This window comes from Erigeron canadensis, chromosome 1 (genome assembly GCF_010389155.1).
Source record: "Erigeron canadensis isolate Cc75 chromosome 1, C_canadensis_v1, whole genome shotgun sequence".
NCBI classification, from domain to species: domain Eukaryota; kingdom Viridiplantae; phylum Streptophyta; class Magnoliopsida; order Asterales; family Asteraceae; genus Erigeron; species Erigeron canadensis.
This window is the reverse complement of record NC_057761.1, coordinates 57,774,362-57,792,040: the sequence shown is the minus strand read 5'-3', so window position 1 is coordinate 57,792,040 and position 17,679 is coordinate 57,774,362. Positions and strand designations below refer to the sequence as shown.

Sequence of the window (17,679 nt, the reverse complement as noted above, 5' to 3'; positions counted from 1 at the left end):
ACTATTCACATACTATTCTCTTATTAAAGAAAGTAATATACATAATTCAATTAGATTATAGTTATGTGAATATGTAACTAATTGTTGGTTAGGAATTATTACAGTTTTTTAGTTCTAAGAGCAAATTCATTAGTATAAGTTAATGTATGATTAATTTTATAAGGTAATGGATATTATTACTTTAAATTGGATATATATGTAATTATCATTTTACATTGGGTAAATATGTAATTAAGGTGTTAAAATATGACATATATGAAAATTTTCCTTTGCAAAATTATAACTATGTTTTTTTTTTCCCGAACGACAGATAAATAATGAATTAATGATAGTTATTAAAAAACAAGCTATCAAGACGTGATAGAGATACAATTATCAAATAGTCTAGTCACTAGGAGATCTATTTTTTCACAATAGGTTTTAGGTTTGAGTCTTATTCTAAACATATTTAAAAGTGGTCATAGTTATTCAATTTTCACCTAAGATGGACCTAGATTAGTTTTTCCTCTGGATCTTTGGATGATAGAGATTTCTTATCAAAGAATTTAGATTGGAGATTTATTATGTGAAAGTCAAGAGAGATCTTCAACGGAAATCCAATAAATTAATGTATGCTAAATCTCTCGTCATTTATGACCAATATTTTAAATACCGGTACGTACCATGCGGTACTACCCGGCCTTACCGGAACCTGTCAGACGTCCGATATGTTGTACCCCATTTTTTCCCGGTGTTTTCACTATTCCTCACCGTCAGTATTTCCGGTTTTGTCCGGTTTTTCCGGCTAGGTAAAAACGGTATTTTTTTAAAAAATTATTTTTATTAAACCTTAAATGTTATTTTTTGTTATTTGTTAACTTTAAAACTTATATTTTTTATAAAATACCTATTTAGTATTACTTTCGAGTGCATTATAATTGTATTTCAATTGTTTTCGTTAGACTATAACAAGTTTGACAACATTTTTATATATAAAATATAAAATAATAAATAAACTAAAATAGCTTAGCGGTAATACCGATATTGAGTATTTTTTCGATTTGACTAAAAAACCGATATTAAAAATATTGTTTATAAGTACTTCACACCTTAAAAATAAAAAATAAAAAACAATATCTTGAAAGATGGAGTGATTTTGTTTGTTAGTAGTTTTTAGTTTAATTTTATCTTTGCTAATGGCATTATTAGACAGTGTAATATTGGAGTACAAGTGTTACTATTGATATTGTGAGGGTGGCGCGTGGACAAAGGAGCGTGGAGATGAGAGGGAAAGCATGAGTAAAGGGAGACCTGCGGCTTTGGCGCTGGGCTTTGTGCCCCACACTACACATTCTTTCCAGTCACTTTCTCATTCATATTACAATCAAGATGGTTAAACCAAAAGAAAATGACTATTTGTTTAACAATTACCGTTAAGATGAAGATGAAAATAGCGAATAAATTTTACATTTGCATAACAACGAGATAATGTAAGTTTTTTTTGAAAGGTGAATTTCGCTTGAGAACTTCGTATCGCGATACGACAATGAGAAGTCTAACATACGTTGTCTTAACCGGGTCCACGTTAGAGAGCTCTCTCGAAGTAGAAATGCCAATTTCAAATACCTGATGGGGGGAAAACCTCATACTAATCTGCCCGAAGACACAACGATCAATAGGGGTAAACCCTGCCTCCTCAGACTTGAACTTGAGTATACCCAAGTCAAGCATTCATAGAAAGACTTCTTATGTAATTCTCAAGTCTTGAACCCAATACCTCCTTCTTATAAGACATGTGCTCAACCACTTGAGCTAACTAGTAAACCCGAATATAATGTAAGTAATCAAACTAATATTATCATGGTTACTCTTTAGACATTTTTCAATAATAAGTGGCAATATCTATATCCTTTCGTTTTCATGCAACAATTACAAAAGTTGTCCCCTTCCAAACAAAGCACGTGATGTTGATCTCTCACTATCCTTCGTTTTTAGTGTATTCTTCTTGGATGCGAGTCATCGACTTAAAATATATAGTTGCTTTATTTAATTTCTTTAAATTATTTAGTTGAAACCTATCAATTGTAATTGGGAAATGATTTAGTATACAATCTGAACAAACTTTGAAATTGTCATTATCATACTAAATCTACACTATCCGTATATAAATTGGATTAAATTAAAAAATCTAGGCCTACCGTGATTTATAGATCGAGACTATCATTATACATGAAATTAATCAAAAACTTTAATGTTGTTATTTTAGTACAATTGCGGGGTGCACACAAATTAAAAAAGCCAATAAAATATAATTAATACGATAAATAATAATTAAGTTAGTATTATATATCAAACATTTGATAAAATTATAAAACTAACTGTTTTTTAATGAAAAAAATGAAAAACAAGAGGTGTTTTTGACAACTAAATGCATTCTTAAATAAAATTTATTTTAACAACAAACTTGGGCATAAAGTATATATATTTTAACATTGTCTTAAAAAAAAAAAAAGTTAAAAAACATCATACAAATTTAACTAATACGAAGTACCATGCTATTATTCAGTTATTTTGGGGGATAAAGATGATAAAATGTGGTTTGGAATGAAAAGGGGCTACCACTTTTGCAACATGTAGGACCAAAATTTGACAATCCATTGACCCATCTTATTAATTGATACCGAGGTGATTCGTTTGGTCTCTCCGAACACACTTTTATGATGCATTTTCTTGTAAATACATTACTCCAAAGTACGTCCAAATGTTATGGTGTTAGTTTCAAATCAATATTATACATGTATCTAGATGGTAGATACATTTGTTAATTTTGTTTTAGAAGGCTAATGTGAGACACCATATTTATGCACATCGTCTACCATGAAGCTTAAACTCACAAGTCACAACACTTGTAATTTGTATCGTTACTTTCGAAACTGTTAAGTCAAGGGGTGGTTGTTGGGTTGCCTTTACAAGAGTTGGATTGAGATATATACATTCTTAAGAAAAATAAGATGTACAAATAATCACAGATTCACAGTTGAGTAAAGTCATCGGAAGACTTGTCATTTGTACCAATTGGTGATGTGGAAGTAGGCATTGGCATCGTTACCATTAGTATTTATACATATCGACATTGAGAAGGCAAGTGCCTAACCAACTTTACTTCTTAATTAAAATGGATACAATAACTTTTAGATTTGCGCTTTTCTTTCGTTCATTCATTACCCAAAACATCATAATTAGCATTTCACTTTCCATGGCCTAACTCTTATGCATTTTGTTTTTGGCATTCTTTGAGGGCCTAAATAAAATGCAATCAATGCCCCCAACTTATTTGCTCTACTTTTTTGAAAGGCGCAACTTATTTCTTATACAACATATATACAATTCATAGTTATAAAAAAAATACTTATCCTTTCTATTATAAGATTAATAAACTTTAATAAAAGTGTATCATCTTTACCAGATGGATCATACGGCCAACATATCCCCATAAATGAAATATATGTATAAAGAGAGATCAATGACTGATGAGTTATATATATGTTTAAGCCAAGCATTAATAGACTTAGTTGTTTTAGGCTAGCTCATTTTGAGTTTTATCCTTTGTATATATATTTAATTTTATGCTGTTAAAAAAAATAAAAAATAAGCAAATAAAAAAAAATAGACTTAGTTGTTTTTTTACCGGATTGTATTTGAAGATGATTGATTATGCTACTTGCAATCATTGAGAAGTGTACATCGAAGTATCGAACTTCAGTTAGATTAATTAACCAAATTCAAAAAATCAAACAAATTATGCAAATACAATGTTTAGAATATTAATTGGTCATGGAACTTGAAACTTCAAATTCATGGATCGTATTTAAAAAAGTCAAAAGGCCGGAGACCTTTATATATACACTTTATGTTAGAACTTTCAAAACAGACGAGGTTGACTGGTCGTATTAGTCATGGAGCTTGAACTTGAAATTGATTGGTCGTATTTTAATTTTTAAAAAAAACTTTTTATGCTTTATCTTAACATTCCGTATAACTTTAATGTATGAAAATGAAATGTAAGCTATACAAAGATTAATGATACGATAGTGTTTCTTTAGAAACAAAATATTTAATAAAGCTAGAATACGTACAGTTATTGTATAGATCGAGTTACTCCATGTTAAATGTAGATGTGCATCATAGATCAACCTGAATATTAATATAAGTTGTCATGTAATAATTAATAAAACTAGTTGTCAATGATATCCTGTTCTTGGTTTCTTCTGCTTCCCCTCTTTCGTAATAATGTGAGTTCGGAAACAAAATAGAGAAATAAGAGGCTCTTATGAAGAATGCAAGGTCATGCTTCTCCTTCATTTATAGGCTTCCTACTAGACAATCTTCCCACAATAATCTACGTACCTATATCATAATTTCAGGGTTATTTAAGTGATACATGGCGTAATTCATGTGTCTTTTGGGATATAGAAAACATATACACATAACAAGAAGTCAACAATTGAGTTTTTTCATTTCACAAATAGTCGTATTGTACTTTTAAAACTATTGACAACCGTTATTAACATTAATATCAAATAATACAGAGTATAACCCCACCTTTACGAATCAAAAACCTACTTAGACTTGCAGTATGAAAAGCCTGCACCAGGATCTACATAGTGCTAATATTATCATTTTCTCAAAAGCTGTTGACTAACACCAAATTATGACAAGATTTTAACAAAGATTTAACTTTGATCATTATGTTTAAGAAATAGAAATTAAAGAAAGGTCAACTCCAACACCTTATCCATCTAATGGATTAAGTTCATATATTCTAGACAATAATCATGGAGCTTTATTTATTTGAGTTTTTGTTAAGTTTTATCAAGAGAGTTTAGTGGAATATACTCTAAAATCTAAATCTATATATTACTTCATAGAGGCAAATATTTGTGTTGTCTCTAATGTAATCATTTCGCTTTAGGTGAAACAAAATAAGCTTTTTATCATTGGACACTCAATCCATAAGATTTAACACTTAATTATATATAAAAAATATATACACTGATCTTTAAAGTTAACGGCACTTTAAAATGAAGTTTAAATAAGTCGCAATTGATCTTATATTACCTGAAAGCTAATACATGAAACAGTCCAATTAAATTATATATGTATTATCAATTTGTTAACTGCATGTAAGTCTATAATTGCTTTACTAGGTATTATACATAAAATTAAATATCCCCTTCAATATTATTTAACCAATCTACATATAACACTTGTTTACTTATTGATTACAGTACTCCTTATAATAATTTGTACTTGTCAAAATCCTCGTCTTAAACCCGAATTTAACAACAATATATATCGTCACTTTAAACCGTATAGAAATTAATTTTATACGGAGTAGCTTAAATAGTTAAATGGTTGGCTACCACACATGTGGGAGACCTACCAAGGAGACAAATCGTATCCCCATCATTGCAAGCTTGCAAATGGGCATCTTAACAACATTAACCTTTTCCTTTATGTTTTCTTAATCATTCACTTTTTGTTTTCGCTTAAGATAATTGAATTGTGGTGGACTGCTTACTTTAACTTTTAACCAATATCATATTGTAATACTACTATCAGGACGAAATCTCTAACATGTCTCTCAAAACACATATATATTTTGCAAAACTGTTAGTTAGAATTTTTATTTTTTAAAGGTGTTTAGTATGATAGTTGTAGTTGTAAATTCAAAAGGTATATGTAATTTTTTTATAAAATTTCATCCAAACTAAAAATTTTCTTTAAAAAAATAATAATTAAAGCTAGTTGCATCCAAACAAAACATTTAACACAATTAAAACTCATTGTTCAAAATTAAAAGCTAAAACTCCAAAAAAAAATTTAAAAACTCTTGCCAAACGATTGGAAAAATCGTTCAATAGACAACTAAAATCTCATGATCTCTTTGAGATACCCGCTTTAGTAAAAATAAATAAATAAATAAAGGATGTGGGTAGTTTTACTCCCTGACCATATATGACCATCAAGAGGTTACCCATAATATCTGACTCATTCGGTCATTCCGAGAGATATGATTCATTCATCAGTAGATGTTTAATTATTCATTTACTCACTCATTCACTACTTTCCATATACTTATTGGGGTTTTGTTAAATGAAACCATAAGAGCTTTTGTTAAGGTGCATTAATTAGTTGTACACTTTTTTTATGCACGTTAAATAAAGCCTTAAGGGCTTTGTTTAACATTTTCCTACTTATTATTATATCATAAAATAATGTACTTTGTTAATTTTAGATATATATGAGAAAGAAAGTAAAAGTTAAGAAATAATTATAAAAACTCATTATTTAAGAAATAATTATAATGTACAATCTTTTTTCCTTTTTTTTTTCTTAAAAAAAACTTGTTTTTTTAATACATCTACCATAATGGACAACTTATTCAATAAACTGTAAAAGTTATTAATGCAACAATGTGATAGATGTATCAAAAGAATGGTACGAATATCGTCTTCCTTTGACCAACTTTTTTTTTTTTTAGTTTCGTATGAGAATACTAATTTCATTTACAAGTAAATTGGAAAACTTAATTGGTTATATATGTGGCGGATTTAAATACTGAAGACACTTTTATATCGGTGTTGGTTAGGCTTATTAAAATAAATTAAAATAAAATCATTGAAATAAGTTTTAAAAATTAATAATGAAAAAAGCTAAAAAAAATTTTTGTCACGGTCTTTGAACATATGCCATATGCATTTGAATAAACTTATCATTTATTGTGTATTGATTGCTTTACCTTTATAAAAGAGCTTAGCTTACAGTTAACTATACTATTTTTGGATGAAGTTATCTTAAAAATGAGAGAAAACATTTTTATAATATATCAATCATCTATGAACTTAAAAAGTGTCTAAAATTTTAAGACATAACTATATGCATTATTAAGTAGTTATTGTGTATAGCAAAAGAGTAATTTAAACATAATAATAAAGGTTGAACAATTATTTTGATCCAAATAGTGTTATTTCTATAACAGATTCATTAATACTTAACAGTCATATTTCCAAATAGTATTCTTTCTGTAACAGATTCATTAATACTTAACATCATATTTAGATGAGACCTAGGGTAAATTCTGTTTCGCTCAATTGACATTTTCCTCTTGGTGACTAGAATGTGATCTTGGAGGCAAGCAAATTTTACCAATAATTTATTGTTGGGCCTTTGCGGTGTACTTCAGCTTCTGGCTAATTATTTTTGGTGACAATAAAATTTTGGTTGTTGAAATTTTTTTTTATTGTTGGGCTTGTGGGCGGACGGGTTATTGGGTTTTCTCGGATTCGCGTAACTTTGGGCGCCTAAGAACTCTATGCGGTTGGTTTTCGCCAGCTAAGTGACGACTTTCTAACAAAAAGTCACTCTGTACGAAGTAGTTAGACATTTATGTTAGTTGGCTGTCAAAAATCAAGATATTTAAGGTATTAACTACAAAATAAGTGAGTCTGTTAAATTTATATTTATAGTAAGTAACATGTTATATACCTTAGTAAAGAAAACAAAAAGGAAAAAAAACATCATAATTGGTATAGGCAAGTTGTCATATTCATAGGGATTTAAAACCGATTAATAGGCCGACATGCTAATCGTTAGGTGGGTCGTCAGCTATTTAGTAAACGTACAAAAATTATTCTTGGGCCTAATGTGTTAAATCATACTGGGCCTATGTTTTTTGAATATAACAGATTGTCTTTTCAATGTCTACTAGAATTTTATCCCCGCAGGTAAGTTTAAATAAAACGATTTTTAATTAGTTTGTTATTAGTTCATTATGTTAATTAAATGTAAGACTAAATATTTGAGATATAGATAGATAATGTAAAAGTAATGCGATAACATTAGATATAAATCGTTTAAAACTTTAATTAAAACTGTATTATGGGTCTTATTGTGATAAAACTTTAATTAAATACATCTTCAGTTATGACTTTATTATCTGTTTTTTTGTTTTTTTGTTTTGTTTTTTTTTTTTTTTTGTCATTTTATATTCCTATGTATTGTTCAAGACCGCAAGTAGTTCATGACTATACGAATGAAAGACGATTCGTATATGTCACGTAATGTAACAAAATTCACATTATTTTAAGGTAGACTTCACAAACATATTAACGTGATACATGATGATCACCATATGGTTGAAATAATTTAAGTATATGGTTGGTGATCGTGAAGGTTGAGACGTCATTATATACCGAAAAACCTATCAATCGTAAAGTGAATACAGCCAAAGTGACCGACCAAAAGGTTTTCAAAGGCTGTCGATAACGTGGGTGAACTCGAATGAAAAAAGTTGCAAACGTGCATTCAACTTTTATATTAGCTTTAATAGATGCCACGCATACTATCTGTTGTAGTCAAACTTCTATTAGTTACTTTATTTAACCTAATTGTGTCTTTAACTGCCCCACATAAGATGTCTTATTAACTAAAGGTAAAAAGAAGGTGAGCTTTCATTTTTTTGAAAAAACTCATACACAAATCTTTTATAATCTTAGAATTTACTGTTGGATACTTGGATAGTTAAATTTTGAAAAACAAATAATCTTGATATAATATATACTGCATATTTTCGATGGCTAAGTTATAAACTTATAATGATAATACCTTTGTGATGGTTTTAACTTTTAACGTATTTTACTAAAATAAGATGAAGTATTATTTGTTTATTTGACCTTTTGAAATTATGTAATATTATGCAAGTAATTTCATCACACTTATTTTGTATGTAGGGGATCTTTCTAGACTCTAGTTACGTATAAAATGTGTTGCTTATTCTTTTTCAAGCTATTTCATTTTTTTACAATATTATAAACTAGTTTAAAAAATAGGATGGCTAATGTAATTTTAAAAAAATAGGAACAACAGGTGAAATATACTGTAAGAATTATTCTTTTGTTAAAGATTAACTAGTTTTCTAACTCGGATGTTTCCCCGGACAACATAGTGATACGTTAAGCTTGAAACGTATATAAGGTATGTGATAGATACATAACGATAAATGTACATTGTAAAAGCCTATTATTAAGGTAATTAAAAATATATCACGAAGAATAAAACGTGATGCAAAAGACTATTTAAGAACCAACTTTTAAGGGTTTTACCCATTCGTTGGCTTGTGAATAACCATTTGTTTTTGAATTTAAAATCACTCTTAAAATCCATTAAAAATTTACATACTAATAAATGAATAAAAAATTAAAATGAAAATTAACCTTGAGTAAAAGTATGGCCAATATGAAAAAAAAAAAAAGTAAAAATAATGAAGGCAGTTATAACTGTTGGCTACAAACACATGAAAAGAAAAAAGGTTAAAAGTAAATAAAATGAAAACTTAGATGCATGTGCGGTAACCTGTCAACTTATAATAATTAAAAAACGAAATATAATACACCAATAAATGAGAAAAAAAACGCAACAGGGATTGAATCTCATTTCCTTATGGTTTCGGACATTTACCTCTTCAGATGCGTGTGACCGTGTTATCGTACCCTTGATCTCTAGGATTGTCTTTGGGTTCCAATCTCTAACATATTGCCCGCTTGAATGTCATTGCTATGATTGAAACCACTAACCAACTAACACGCCGTTTAAAAAAAATGACATAGAAGGCTAAAAAGAATGTAAAAAAAGGTGAAAACTTATATGTATGTATGCAGTAACTTATTAGTCAAGATGATTATAAAACGAAATTAAAAAAAAAAATAAAAATAAGCAGGCATGCAGACTGCTAAGTCCAGACTGCTTTTACGGTAGCTAACGCTACTTATTTTGTTATATATATAATAATGGGTTTGATAGTCCAGAAATTATGGGCTCCTTCTATTGAGCTTTATGGAATTATAGCACAACTATTAATGGGATTATGGGGTTGATAAGCCAGGAGCCCAGGAATTAGAATATAAGCCAATTGGGCAGCTCGAGTAATTGGAGTCTAATACGAGTATATATTCAAAAATCAAAACTATATTATTATTTACAATAAGCATAAAATGCGTAACTGTAACTAGGTTTCCATTGACAAAATTATCAGAATTAATAGAATCAAAAAATAAATAACTAGAGAACTTAAGTAGAATTGTCATGTACTCAAATTGCTTCTTGGATTTCTTCAACTATTTCACTTGTTTCACTAAGTACACGAGAAGCGAATTCGGAAACTGATGGTGTTTGATGATTTTGAACAATCTCCTTGGAGTTCATCAGTTGAGTATCTATATTCGATATTGGACTATCACGAGGTGTTTGGGTCTTCTTTTTCCGCTTTTGTTTTACTTCGGCGTGCCATTGCTTAATCACATGCCTTGTTTGATCTTCAAGAACCGTGCTTTTGTACTGTGAGCCCATCTGCCAATTTATGCTAAAAATCATTATTCAACCGAGTTTTATTGTATTTTTACACATAACTAAGTCGTCAAAAGTAAACATTGAGTACTTCAATATGAAATAGGATGTCTCATATCCATACTCTATGAATCACGGTAATGGTATCTTATAAACGAAGCACACACCTGAGTCACTAGTGCATAGAGAGGAAGAGTAATGTAGCTACAAATGACTTGAACCGTCACCCTGAATACAAAATGTCGCATCATATATTAGTCTTCGTTCAAAATTGGAACTTTTTCGGTGGATGGATATCACAGTTTTTTCCCCCTACTTTTCAAGATTAAAGTGGTTATATGTAATTCTTAACGAACTTACGCTAAGACAACCCTTGAGACAAGGATAGCTGTACTTTCATGGAAGCATGAATCTATTCCATATTGTAACTGCAAGCGATAACAATAGTTAGTATTTTACTATAATTACAAGAACATCTAAGAATTGCTATGCGTATGATTTTGCAATATGCATATTCAGCTATTATTTTCACAAAAGTTTAAATACTGAAAAGCTTATGTACCATAACCCAGACGAAAAACGCAAACTCAAATGCATTCTGCATATCAGAGTTGGAGAAAAAACATACGTGAGGTCAAGGTTAATTGAGAAGTTAACATGATTATCGATTTTAAAACTGTGAATTACCACAAAGAGTATGTAATGCAATAGAGTTAGGACGAATTGAGGGTCACTAAACCAGAAGAGATCATCATTAGGTGTAACCAAGGGGGCTCCTATGATTACTTTGTTTTGTTCCTTGAGCTGTAACGCCATTTTTGCCACAATCACTAGTAGTTTGGTTCCAAGGACCAAAACAATCTATCATATTACCAGAAAATATGAAAGATTATGAGGATGTTAAATTATATTTTGCTAAAGGAAAACATAAAACAAAGTTGCTTGTCATTCGCCGTGTGTAATCAAACAATAAAACATCAAATGACAGGACATCTGGAAGAGAAAACTAAATATGGTTGACATATATATATATATATATATATATAGTGTAATACTTACAGTGAGAGGAAGCAGTGATACCCAAAGATACATATGCCAACCTATATTTCAAGACCAAACATATATATAAGCTTTGTTACCTATTTAGTTATATACGAAGGTTGTAGTACCAAAACGACCAATTGGGTATAACAAAAATGGGTTGGAATTCAATATGTACCATGAATATCAATAAGCATGAAAATAACAAGTAGAAACCACATGAAAGGACTGTCCAAATGATGTAAAAGTCAATTAGCATAGTCAATAACTCAATACTCAGCAAATATTACAGTTAGGGAATTTATATATACTTTACATACCTTATGCCGACTACAACCTTGTAGTCATCTTCCAAGGAGCGTTGTATATACTTGCGAAAGTTGAAGGTGTTGTTTGTAGACAAATGAGCCTGGAATTTGTTAGTGTAGTAGGTTATTTGGGAAGAAATTTAGAGATAACTAACAAATCAAAAAGATAATTAGAAGAAATAAAAGGAAAATCAAATAGAAGTATTCATAAGCAACCAAACTCACTGAGATAAATCCATGACGCAGGGTGAAATAGTCGACTTTGGCCACTGAATGAAAGAATTGCCGGAAGAAACATTTCTGTTCCAATATATTGGTTAAAGAAAGAAAATGTTTATTACCACTTTATGAAATGCAAAAAATTGTTACAATACTCACAATCCACAACAAAATAGGTGTATCGATTGGATCATTCATATGTCGTTGTCCAAATGTCGTTTGTCTTGCAAATCTAAACCTGCCAGGATCTATGTCATAGGTAAACATTACCATTTGCTCACTATAAATACTAAGGCAACATCCATGATTCATTTCTACTGCTGTTATTCTACATTTTTTGTTTTATGCAATTTAAAACTTATCCATTATCTATCTCAAGTCACCGATCTATTCTGTTTGCGAAGTAAACCGATAGTGCGTAAAAGTAAAGTAATGAAACATGGTTTTAGACATTTAGCTTATGAACAGTTAATGTACTACAAAAGATTATGCATCAAACACAACAAGAATATTTCAAAACATAAAATATGAGTGACCTATATACCCACACCATAAGTTCTAAAATATATATAATACCATTGGCCACCAGATATTCAATTGTTTGAGTTTCTTGCTCCCATGCTTTCCAGCTTTTCATCTGTGCAAGGAATTTAAAAAACATATAAATTTTAATTTCAACTAGTGGGACTTAAGGGGTATGGTTTGGGGATATATGTTATTGAGTTATTCTACGGCTTAAGTTCGGAGAAATTTGTAAATATCTCATGAAGTTTATTTTCAATAAATGGTAGATCACTCTTACAAAATTTGCATATAGAAATGAACAAAGGGATAGAATGAGTACTATACCTTGGCTCTTCCCAAACTCATGGTAGCAACACTTTGGACTATTTGCATGATAGCTAAGACACATATAAATGTACTCAGCTGATTAACCCCTTCTTCTGATATAAATGACATCATCCCCTGTATACAATTAAAAGATGACATTTTTTAGAACAAATATAAGCATTATTGTAAATTTTATTTGAAGTCATGATTTTTATATAAAAAAAAAAAAACTGAGTCAAATACCAACTAATTGCTTAGAAGAGATTAATTATTTTGGTTATCTTGTACAAGTAAATTACCTTTGAAGCACAATGACCAGTCAAATTGAAACTGGTGGAATCCGAAGCTAGTAGTCTCTGTTGGGGTCGAACCACATCCTCTTCAGGGGCAAATCGGGGAGAGGAGGCATAATAGAGCTCATATGCCTGAGTTGTTTGCAATGATGTCTCGGAGATTCTGTGACATGGTAGCATGGAATATGCAACTTTCTTTGGTATGCAGATTTTGGAGATCGATCTTTGAGTGACCGTGAGTATTAGTGACATGAATCCCAAAATCATCAAAACTGCATCATATATAAACACTAGCTATAGATGATTGTTTTTCAATATTATGTGTTTTTCAATACAGAGTACTAACCTAGTTATTTGGTCTTGTTCTGTTGCAAAGCCTTTCTAATTACCACTATATAAATTGTCGTAATTAAAGTAGTACATCCATTTACGCACACCAAAACTAACTAATGTATATAACGCGGTGTTTTTACCTGATTTGAGCTTCTCTACGGCTTCGTATAATGCTGTTTTCCTATGCTTCCTAAGCCACTGTGTCACCATACAAGTAAAAGTAAGTATACAAGTCAATCAATCGACAAGACAGAAGTCATTATTCTAGTTAAATGACAATTATAGTAATTCTTAGCATGATATTGGGGAATCTCATTGCTATTACTCAAACAAGCATGAAACGTATGCTTGCATATATATTCGTCCATCTACCGGTCAAATTGGATATGTATAATAACCAACACATGCCCGGTTATTATACTACAAAAAGAATATGCAGTTAAATTTGAAAAATGAATTCTGACCCGTGAGGCAATATGGAATAGGTGTTCGATAACAAGTCCCAAAAAGATGAAGACAAAGCAAACTGTCGCCAATGCCCAAGTAGGTGTGTTTTGTAATGTATGCCTAGATGAGGGTGCTCCTCCTCCCGTCACCATTTTTTGCAAGAAAACTTGAAGGCACGTTGAAGAAGAAATCTAGTCTAGTCTAGAAATAATATACTGTATAAAATTAGCTAGGAATGAGTGAAATTAAGTAAGTGGTCTAGATAAGAGAAAAAAAGGCGAAGTCAACATGTCAATGTGTATGTGTTAATTACTTGTGGGGCCGGGAGTAGCAATTAAGTAGGGTGATATTGACTGGCGAAGGTTCAATGTCGCGTTAACCGACCGTATACAATACAACATCCAATTGCTGTTGAAACACTTGAAAAAACATCCGATGTCATCTTAGGTAAATATAATTAATAATGTAACCTAGGTTGAATTTCACCGAAGGAAATTTACCGGCATTATAATCAGAAAGAGCGTTTATCTTCGTAGAGAAGTATGATTGTCTATATATTACTCGTGCCTTCTCACAATAGGCATTTTGCATAATCAATTAAATATTGTTTGTTGTTGTATTCCATGCGATCGAAAAGCGTTAAGGCGTGAGCTGTTATTTCGTAAGGCGCCATCTAATTGCAGTCAACGCTTATATTAGTATTTAGTAGGTAAAAGAGTACACTAAAAACAATCATCTACAAAATTATAGACATGACCTAGTATTCGTGGATTAAAATGATACTCTGTTCATTTTAAAAATCTGAATTTTTTGTTTTGGTTCGAGTGTTTTAGTTTAACATTTCATCGCGATTTCTCTAACAATAACAAAGTATGTCAAAAATGGGGAAAAAGAAAGAAAAAAAAAAGAAGAGAGAAATTTATAATGTATATGTCAATATGTGTAGTCTAGGGTGTCAAACTCTACTGTAGTGTGCATCAATTTTATGACCCTTTCCTTTTGCTCTATTATGACGAAGTTAACCCATCTTAAAAGAAACTTGTTAAAATGTTAATCTCAATATTGATAAAAAGGTGTCTTTTCGTTTGACTTGGTTCTTTGGTGATCTATTTATATCTTAAGTTATTAACTTATTTATAAACATTCAACATCACGTAAATAAGGATTAATTTTATTTATTGGGAAATTTGTTATACAAATAGAAAAACAAATCCTGAAAGGAAAAAGTCCAACCAAAAAACAAAAAAAATAATGTTTGATGGGCCTAATGCATACACGTAGATATGGACCGAAAAACTTAATTGGACCGTATGTATAAATGAAATGTGGAATTGTGGATATGACGAAATTTCTTTTTATAGATTTTGTGTGAATCATCTGGTCCATTTTTCTTTAAAAAATGGTAGTATTAAACTTATAATATATTTTTGCCATCTATAACAAATAATGTACAACTGATTAAAACAGTAATTATTGTAAAATTTGTGTTCAAGGTTTATCACGAACCATCTATTATTGCTTGAGTTTTATTTTGTAAAAGGTTACATTTGATAAATATAATTGAAGTAAGAAGTATAGTAGAGGATTTGAAGCTAGAAACTAAATTTTATTTCCAAAACTTTCCTTTTACTACCTTCTATTTTGAAAAAAATTGAGTTTTCTACTAACAGATTTAGAGGCAGTTAAAATAATGTTAATTAGTTGTACCAAGATTTGTATTTTTAGCTTAAGGATTTAAATCATATTCTTGATATATGTTTATAATTATGCAAGCAAGTGTAAGATTAGTATTGTATTGAAAAAACATAAAAAGTTTATATTTTATTATCTAAACTGTATATAAAAACGTAACAGATTACTTTTTCTTTTACGCCTATATCATCAATCAAGTTATATTACATGTGTCTATTCAGGAAGAAGACATGTACGAGTAACAATAATAGTAAAAAGAAGGCGACTTTGACTATATAGAAAGAAAAAAAAAGTTGCAATTAGCAAAGGAAAAAATGGAAAAATAGTTTATTTCTTGACAATCAAAACTACTCTCTTTCCCTTCTAACATTTTTACATCACAAAATCAACTCTCCCTCAAAGTAAATAGATGGCTAGAGGTTCATCACAATCTCAAACCACTACCGGTTCCACCAATTCCCGACCCGGTCCACTCGGCGCCGTCCCTCGTGGCTCCCCTGCCGCTACTGCCGGCTTGCGACGCCGCCGTCTCACCACCGGATCATCCACAGCCACCACCGGTGGTGGTGGTAATAGCGGCAACAACATGCTTAGATTCTACACTGATGACGCTCCCGGCCTTAAGATCTCACCGACAGTGGTCCTCGTGATGAGTGTGGTGTTTATCGGTTTCGTCACCGCTCTTCATGTTTTCGGTAAACTATATCGCCGTTCCTCTACTGTTTGAAGCTTATATAGAATCTGTACGGATCTGTGTATTACTCTCTTCACTTTTTATCATCTGTATGATATAAACCCTAGTTTTCCCTCTGCTGTGTAAATTTGTTATAACGTTCAAATATCAACAGTCTTATGTTTCAACAATTAATTAGCTAGCTTAGTAGCTTTATGTGTTTTTATTTAAGAGATCTTTTGTGTGTGTGTGTTATACTGTTATGGCCACCGACTTGATTTCAATCAAAAGAAGATTTGGAAGTTTAGGATATGCAATATATTGAAATGAAAATGAAAGTGGGAGAATAGTTGAATTTTCATAATTAATTTACCTAAATTAAAACACTCGCGTTTTAATTCTTGTCATATGTGTGATATACTCCTGTTTGAATCTTCAAGTTGATTTTTTTTTTTTTTAAAATTGTCTTTGTCTTTATAAACAAAAGTTTAAGTATCAATCACCATTCACTAATCGCTAATTTTAATTACAAAAATCGTCCATGAAATTAGTATGTCATTTTCATCGATACTAGTATACTACTACTAGCCTTGTACCCGCGCGATGCAGCGGGACATTGGAAAAAACGTTGGTTAAGTAGCGGTACCGTGTGATTACGTGAATGTATGATTTAACTAAAATGTTTCTTAGTCCGGCTGAAGGTGCAAACCGTCGTCGTTGTTTTAGAGCGAACGTTTTTTTATGTTGATTGATTATTAAATTCAGTAACGTATGTGTGTTATTTTGGTATACTATGTGAGCAACTTCAGGGAAGGGAAGGACACGCGTAAGATTTTTTTTTAAGGGTAGTTTTGGAATTTCAGGGATGAAGTGTTTGATGGTAGTATAAATTAAAAGGGTAAATTAGAGATTTTAAAGGTAGAGTGTTAAATTTTTAGGGGGTAGTTTGTTTATATAGATAGTATAGATATAAATATTGAATTAGTCATTTTCATGATAATATAAAAGTTGAGGTAAAATTTTGTAGGTGGGGTAGCTAACAAAATGATTGAAAGGGATACGGATACCCAAGTTTAGTCGTTTATATTTGAGTTATAAACACTCCTTATACACACTAAGGGGATGTTTGATACAATGAAATGGAAAAGGTGAAAAGAGAATGAGAAAGACTTTTCATGTTTGGCTGCAATGGAGAATGAGAAAGAGAATCGAGAAGTGGGAATCGATTCTATTCCTTCAATTCTCTATAAAATGTAGAGAATTGATGGGAATGGAATTTATTTTTTTTTTGGTTTAGTGATGTTATATATATTAAATTTAATTATTATTCAAAATTTTGTATTTTTTGTATATTCATTCTCTGTTTGTACCAAACGACGGAATCCATTCTCTTTCCAAACACTTATTCTCTTTCCTACTATATTCATTCTCTATTACATTTCTATTCTCTTTGATTCAC

The 17,679-nt window shown here is 30.6% G+C and overlaps 2 protein-coding genes across 2 annotated transcripts; one reads left to right on the top strand and one right to left on the bottom strand.

Annotated features, from left to right (window-relative positions):
* Positions 1-9,987: 9,987 nt before the first annotated feature.
* LOC122581692 (MLO-like protein 3) lies at positions 9,988-14,077 on the bottom strand. Its single transcript, XM_043753948.1, has 15 exons — positions 13,873-14,077; positions 13,549-13,606; positions 13,082-13,347; positions 12,801-12,917; positions 12,528-12,588; positions 12,111-12,199; positions 11,958-12,032; positions 11,745-11,833; positions 11,603-11,652; positions 11,443-11,483; positions 11,071-11,244; positions 10,946-10,981; positions 10,744-10,811; positions 10,551-10,611; positions 9,988-10,386 (listed from the first exon to the last, which is right to left on the bottom strand). The coding sequence occupies exons 1-15, from the start codon at positions 14,005-14,007 to the stop codon at positions 10,129-10,131; spliced, it is 1,578 nt and encodes a 525-aa protein (XP_043609883.1). The 5' UTR covers positions 14,008-14,077; the 3' UTR covers positions 9,988-10,128.
* Positions 14,078-15,832: 1,755 nt separating this feature from the next.
* LOC122585155 (protein transport protein Sec61 subunit beta) lies at positions 15,833-16,411 on the top strand. Its single transcript, XM_043757263.1, has one exon. It carries the CDS (start codon positions 15,957-15,959, stop codon positions 16,272-16,274), a length of 318 nt encoding a protein of 105 aa, XP_043613198.1. The 5' UTR covers positions 15,833-15,956; the 3' UTR covers positions 16,275-16,411.
* Positions 16,412-17,679: the final 1,268 nt, after the last annotated feature.